We start from the raw sequence: 7,500 nt of genomic DNA, 5'->3' as shown, positions 1-7,500 counted from the left end.
ATTGGAATACAGAGTTCGGTACTTCTCGCCTCTGCATCGGCAGTTAAAGCCGCTGGAACGTTTAGCGAACGTTCCATGAGAGAGTGGCAAGTAGACGAGTAAGAAGCTAGTAGCTAGCAGCGTTGTGTGTGAGCGTAGCTTTAGAGAACTGATTTAACATCTTCTAGAGCAGTGGTTCCCAACCTTTTTCTTCAGGGACCCATATTTTTACCATTGTAAGCTTTGGTGACCCTGCGCCCGCATGAGAGGGAGTCACGTGATATGCTCTGTTTCCTACGAAAACTCATTTTAGTTATCATTTTATTCCTCAATTTGTCTTTGTTCAAACACAGAATAAATGTTTAATGTAGCCCTTGAAAATGTTGTTGCTTCTATGCATTTGTCATTTATTCAACATGGGCTACATGTGGTATTAAAATGAAACCCCTTAAAATCCAGAGGGCTTCGTGACCCCCCGTGGATCTTTGGTGACCCATAGGTTGAGAAACACTGTTCTAGAGTGTTTTTGGTCGCAGAGTACTCTCTTTAGTGCTTAACACTGCTTATTTCACTCTGCAGATTCTGCGGTTCATGGGCGACCCCAACCTGAACGGGGCTCAAGAGAACCTGTTTGGCAATTACATCATCCAGCGGGGTCTGGCCAAGCCACCAATCAGAGAAGAGATCCTGGCCCAGCTGGCCAATCAGGTGTGGCGGAACGAGCGTGATGTCAACGCAGAGCGAGGGTGGCTCCTGTTGGCTGCCTGCCTCAGCGCCTTCTACCCCACCGACAACATGGCCAAATACTTACTCAAGTAAGCAGACACACAGACACACACACACACACACACACACACACACACACACACACACACACACACACACACACACACACACACACACACACACACACACACACACACACACACACACACACACACACACACACACAGATACACACACAGCACCTTCTACCCCACAGACAACATGGCCAAATACTTACTCAAGTAAGCAGACACATAGACACACACACACACAAACGCACACACGCACACGCACACGCACACGCACACGCACACGCACACGCACACACACACGCACTACTATATAAAAATATAGTATTAAACTGTATTAAACTATACTGTAATAAAATCATAACAAGAAACAGTAAATCATTTCTTTTTTATGTCTCATGAATGATGACTACCATTACATTTCAAGCTTACATTAGTTGGACATTTTAATTTTAAATGTATTTAAAGACCTTAAATTCCTATGATATTTATTAATACATATATTTATTCCTATGATATATGATGATTTGATGTGTGTCTGTGTAGATTTGTGTTTGACTAATATGCTCTGAATGGCTACAGTAAATTATTTTATTGTTTTCATCTCATCTCATGGATGAATTATACTTTTTTTTATTATGATTACCATTATTTTCGCAGTGAATAATCTACAATATATTTTACACTATAAATACCGTACATTTCTATGAGATCTGATTTTATGATAATTTGATGTGTGTCTGTGTAGGTTTGTGTTCGACTATGCTTTGAATGGCTACACGGCCCTGTGAATCAGGCTTGTACGAAATTCCGAATTGAAAGAATTTCAATTCAAAGTAATGTCATAATACGAACACTAGGTGGTGGTGTTCTATGTACTTTCAATGGGTGGTGTAGATTAAATTCAAAGAAATTCAAGGTAATGGCACCACCTAGTGTTCGTATTACGGCATTATTTTGAATTGAAATTAATTCAATTCGGAATTTGGTACAAGCCTGCTGTGAATCCTTTTATTGTTATATCTCATTGATGTTATATTTTTGTATTATGATTACCAATACACTTCACAATGAATAATCTACAATATATATTTCATATTATTAATATCGCACATTGCTATGAGATCTGATTTTATGATCATTTGATGTGTGTCTGTGTAGGTTTGTGTCCGACTATGCTCTGAATGGCTTCAGGGCAGAGTAAATCATTGTATTGTTTTATCTCATGGATAAGATACTGTCAATTTATGTGAGATGTGATTTCATGATGATTTGATGTGTGTCTCTGTAATGTGGACTTGTGTCCGACTATGCTCTGAGGCTACAAGGCACAGTAAATCATCTATCTCTTGGATGAATTTTATTTTTATTATCATTAATCTGCTCAACGTATGACACACTTCCCTGTCCTCGGAACCTCAGCCAGTGGTTCGGAAAGGAGGAATGTTGTGCACTCTGCAGTGCTCCCAGCGCAAGCCTCCAGCACATCCTGTCAGGCTGCAAAATCGCGCTCTCTCAGGGCCGCTACAGATGGCGCCATGACCAGGTCCTGAGAAAGCTAGCCGAGGTGCTGGAGGAGTGCAGACAGGGTAGCAGAATACCATCGCCTGCAGAGGACTCTACCATCTTTATTGCGGAAGGAGGAATTCGAAGCATCAGGCAAAAAGAAACAACAAGGCCCTTCACTCCCGGCCAGGAGTGGAGCATGAAGGTTGACTTGGATAGAAAGCTTCACTTTCCCACAGAGATCACCACCACATCTCTCCGGCCAGACATAGTGGCTTGGTCTGCAAAGGCAAGAGCGGTAGCTCTCATAGAGCTCACTGTACCATTGGAGGAAGGGATTGAGGCAGCCTTTGAACGGAAAAAGGCCAAGTACACCGAACTGGCTGCGGAGTGCCGGGAGGCGGGCTGGAAGACTTCCATATATGTGGATGCCGAGGCTTCATGGGGTTGTCAACCATACGCCTCCTGAAGGATGTGGGAGTCACTGGAGGAAGGCTAAAGAAGGCAACAAAGGAGCTGGCAGAGGAGGCAGAAAAAGGTAGCTTTTGGCTCTGGCTGCGGAGGAAGGACAGGAGCTGGGGGAATAACAACTTACCCCCAGAAAACAGCCGCAGGGATAACATCTATCAGCTGCAGGGGGTGACAGGGAGACGTCCCTGTCACTGCCTCGCCACCGGAGACGTTTCGGGATTAAAGGGCCAAAACGTTGATGAAACGGTGGTTCCCGACTGATGACCCTGCAGCTGACCCATGGGCACCGGGGAGGTGCGACAGGCAGCAATGCCCAGCAGGATGTAACACCTTCCTGTACAAATCCTCACAGTGAATAATCTACAATATATATTTCATATTATTAATATCGCACATTGCTATGAGATCTGATTTTATGATCATTTGATGTGTGTCTGTGTAGGTTTGTGTCCGACTATGCTCTGAATGGCTTCAGGGCAGAGTAAATCATTGTATTGTTTTATCTCATGGATGTTATATTTTTGTATTATGATTACCAATATACTGTATTTCACAGTGAATAATCTACAATATATATTTTATATTGATATCGTACATTTATATGAGATCCAACTTGATGATGATATATTCATATTTTATATTATAATAATCTACAATATATATTTTATATTAATATTTTATTAATATTTTTATTTTTTATATTAATATCAATATTTTATATCATACATTATTATTTATATCATACATATATTTTATATCGTACATTTCTATGAGATCTGATTTTATGATAATTTGATGTGTGTCTGTGTAGGTTTGTGTTCGACTATGCTTTGAATGGCTACACGGCCCTGTGAATCCTTTTATTGTTATATCTCATTGATGTTATATTTTTGTATTATGATTACCAATACACTTCACAATGAATAATCTACAATATATATTTCATATTAATATCGTACATTTCTATGAGATCTGATTTTATGATGATTTGATGTGTGTCTGTGTAGGTTTGTGTCGGTCTATGCTCTGAATGGCTACAAGGCACAGTAAACAATTTTATTGTTTTATCTCATGGATGAGATACTGTCAATTTCTATGAGATCTGATTTTATGATGATTTGATGTGTGTGTGTGTAGGTTTGTGTCGGACTATGGTCTGAATGGCTACAAGGCCCTGTGTCAGCACAAGCTCCTCCAGGGCCAGCAGAAGTCTCCCCTAGGGCCGGGTGGGGCGCGCTGTTACCCCCCCTCCCTCCTGGAGTGGACCGCCGCACGCAAGAAAGCACACATGCTGCTGCTTATACACTGCACCGACGGTGAGTACGCACATACACACACACACGCACACACATGCACGCATACGCACGCGCACACACACATGCACACACACACACACACACACACACACACACACACACGCACACACACACACACAGACACACACACACACAGCAAATGCACATATGCACTCATGCATGCGCACGCACACACACGCATGCACACACGAACACACACACACGAACACACGAACACACACACACACACACACACACACACACACACACACACACACACACACACACACACACACACACACACACACAAACACACGTCTGTACACGTACATCAAAGAACATGCTGCTTATCCACCTCACTGACAGTAAGCAAAGCCCTGAAGAAGGCCCAATCGCCGCTACACGTGGGCAATTTAAAAAAAAAGTCCTGATTGGACATGTCATTGTCATTCTGGGATTGCCTGATGAAGGTCTAGTACCGAAACGTTGTTTATTTATAAAGAAAGAACAGTTCTTTAAGTTATTGCTGAGTGACCCATGGTGCCATCTCCGACGCACCTGCCAGCTGAGGTGTGCGAAAAAAGCCGAAGTTGAACGTAATCAAGACATTTTTAACGGTACTTTTTGGAGTGTCTTGGTATAAGAAAAGTTTTTTTTCTTTTCAACTAACTTAGATCAGCATCCGTCCCTAGGGGGCACTGCGCGTTGAGAATTACAGGTATGCAGCTAAGAGGGGGCGGTGCTTAGTTGCCATTGGGGGAATCAGTCCATTTTAGTTTTTAATACTAAAGGGGGAGGGGGGGATTGCATTTTTGCCTTACCCATGCAAGGGGGCAGCCCTCAATGGCGCCCCAAGGGAGCACTGCTCCTCCACCAACCTGTCGGGTCAGGAGTAGAACCAGCAACCTTTGGGCTACAAGTCTGACGCCCTAACCGCTTTCCCGTGACTGACCTGTTTTGGTGTGTGTCCCCTGCAGATTTTTCAACTCTGTGCCCTGTGTGCTGTATGTCTGTTTTGGTGTGTGTCCTAGGGTGCATCAAACGCCCCTCGAAAAAGAAAACTTCGCACTATCCCACTCTGCTCTTGCAGTATTGTTCCTTTGCACGATCATAAGTCCCCTGTAAATTTCTAGGAAATTTGATTGATGTTAAAGGGTGGCACAATAGGCTTGAAATTTTGAATGGTAGTCAATGGGCATTTTAGCTAAATCTGTGCTTATAAGTGTATTTTGAGACTGTTTTGATCAAAAACCGTAAGGACACTCATTTGGAAGAATGCTCCAGTTGCCTTTCCACTTCCCCAGGACATCAAAAAAACCCAAAATAGCTAAATAATGGATACATGGGTGTTCGAACATGGCTAAAAGATTAGCAAATTGGGCCTTAAGAGTGAAATTGGGCCTCCTGAAGGAAGGCTCTAAAAACAGACACTGAGAATTTCAAATCTGGTGAAAGTGCAAAGGGAACTGGATATTCTTCCAAATGATTCCCTTTACTAGTTTTGACCAAAATAGTGTAAAAACACACTTTTCAAGGATTTTGCTAAAATAGCCCATCCACTGCCATTCAAAATTTCAAGCATATTGTGCCACCCTTTAACATTAACCAGATTTGCTAAGATTTTTGTGTTTTGTTAATCCAAAGGAACAATTTTGCAAAAGCAGAGCAGGATTTTCAGACGTTGGGGCGTTTCTTGGATGCACCCTAGTGTGTCTCCTGCAGATTTTTCAACCCTGTGTGTGTGTGTGTGCGTGTGTGTGTGCGTGTGCGTGTGCGTGTGCGTGTGTGTGTGTGTGTGTGTGTGTGTGTGTGTGTGTGTGTGTGTGTGTGTGTGTGTGTGTGTGTGTGTGTGTGTGTGTGTGTGTGTGCGTGTGCGTGTGCGCGTGTGCGTGTGCGTGTGTATGTCTGTTTTGGTGTGTGTCCCCTGCAGGTTTTTCAACCCTGTGCCCTGTGCACTCCTGGAGCAGTGGAGAGGAAGTTGCGTCTTCCGTTCTCGAACAAAGAAGCGTGGCGAGCCTCGGGCGACGTGGTTGGTCCCTTCGGCTCCAGGAGGCGGGCCACTGGGTGGAGATTGGCGGCCACGACTACCTATTGGATGCTATTTCTCAGATGGAGCTTCCGCCTGTATTTCCATCACAGAGGAGTTTCTTCCTCATATCTACGGATCAGTTCACTCAGCCTAGACCCAATGCCAGCATGTACGTCCTATTCTGTGTGTGTTCTCTTTATACCAGAGAAAGTGTAATATATAAGAAGGGTCACTCCCAGTCACTACGTTTGATGTTTTTAATTCCAAATTAATAATTCAGGATTAAATAGTTCTGTCGAGTTTACTTCGATTTCTCCTTTAATTCCGAATTAAGAGGTGTTTACATGACGTTTTCAAAGCGGAATTAAGCTTTATTCAGAATTAAAGTCAGTTAATTCCAAAGGAAATGTCTCATGTAAACGTAGCAATTGACTTATATCGTTGCCTCAAAAACATTGTTCTACGTAGATTGCGACCGTGGGAAAGTGATGACTAGGAAACACAGATGGCAGTCAATAGGGCTAAATGCTAACACATTTTTTACTCCAATTTTCAAAAATATTTGACTATGTTGTATGATGTTTATCTTCTTCAGTTGTCCACTTTTTCATATTGGTACTCTAGTTATCTGCATGCGATCGATAGTTTAATTTGTTGGTAACTGACATTAGTTGACCATCTATAGCGATGGAATTCAGCTACAAACGTACTTCAATGGAGTTACTATTTTAATGGAAACATACGAACTACTGTATGTATTTGAGGCTAACCTGTATGGTACTTGACTTTCTTTTTCTGAATGTGTGCGTGTGCGTGTGCGTGTGTGTATGTGCGTGTGTGTGTGTGTGTGTGTGTGTGTGTGTGTGTGTGTGTGTGTGTGTGTGTGTGTGTGTGTGTGTGTGTGTGTGTGTGTGTGTGTGCGTGTGCGTGTGCGTGTGTGATGTATGCTAACAGGAGCTTGTTTGGAGGGTTCGATGGAGAGGAGGAGGGGCCTAAAAGAGGCAGCGCCATGACAACCAGTACTCTGCCAATAGCAGACGGCCATTACTCTCAGGGTAACATACACACACGCACGCACACACACACACACACACACACACACACACACACACACACACACACACACACACACACACACACACACACACACACACACACACACACACACACACACACACACACACACGCACGCACACACACACACACACACAAGGCTCTTGAAATGCTGGTGAAAATACAGTTTGGCTGCTAGAAAGTAAACGCTCTAGTAACCTTTGACTGGTGGTGAGGGTATGTTTGGCTGGTGCAATTAACATCTATTAGCCATATTGTCTGGTGCAAAAAAAAATAATTCTTTAGAGCCCTGGGTTGCAGAGATATGACATACGTGTAGTCAGTTTAAACGTGGTGGAGAAGGGGAAAAAGA

The 7,500-nt window shown here is 43.1% G+C and overlaps 1 protein-coding gene across 1 annotated transcript in view; it reads left to right on the top strand.

Moving 5' to 3' along the window:
* LOC134445770 (unconventional myosin-XV-like) overlaps window positions 1–7,500 on the top strand; it is a 101,890-nt gene that overhangs the window by 48,740 nt on the left and 45,650 nt on the right. The window contains exons 36-39 of the mRNA XM_063194839.1: window positions 559–794; window positions 3,888–4,066; window positions 5,976–6,243; window positions 7,029–7,129. Coding sequence (XP_063050909.1) covers window positions 559–794; window positions 3,888–4,066; window positions 5,976–6,243; window positions 7,029–7,129 — 784 coding nt within the window. The remainder of the gene's footprint in view (window positions 1–558; window positions 795–3,887; window positions 4,067–5,975; window positions 6,244–7,028; window positions 7,130–7,500) is intronic.

Source organism: Engraulis encrasicolus, chromosome 1 (genome assembly GCF_034702125.1).
Source record: "Engraulis encrasicolus isolate BLACKSEA-1 chromosome 1, IST_EnEncr_1.0, whole genome shotgun sequence".
NCBI classification, from domain to species: domain Eukaryota; kingdom Metazoa; phylum Chordata; class Actinopteri; order Clupeiformes; family Engraulidae; genus Engraulis; species Engraulis encrasicolus.
The sequence above is the reverse complement of the archived record's forward strand: the minus strand, read 5'-3'. Positions and strand labels throughout refer to the sequence as shown.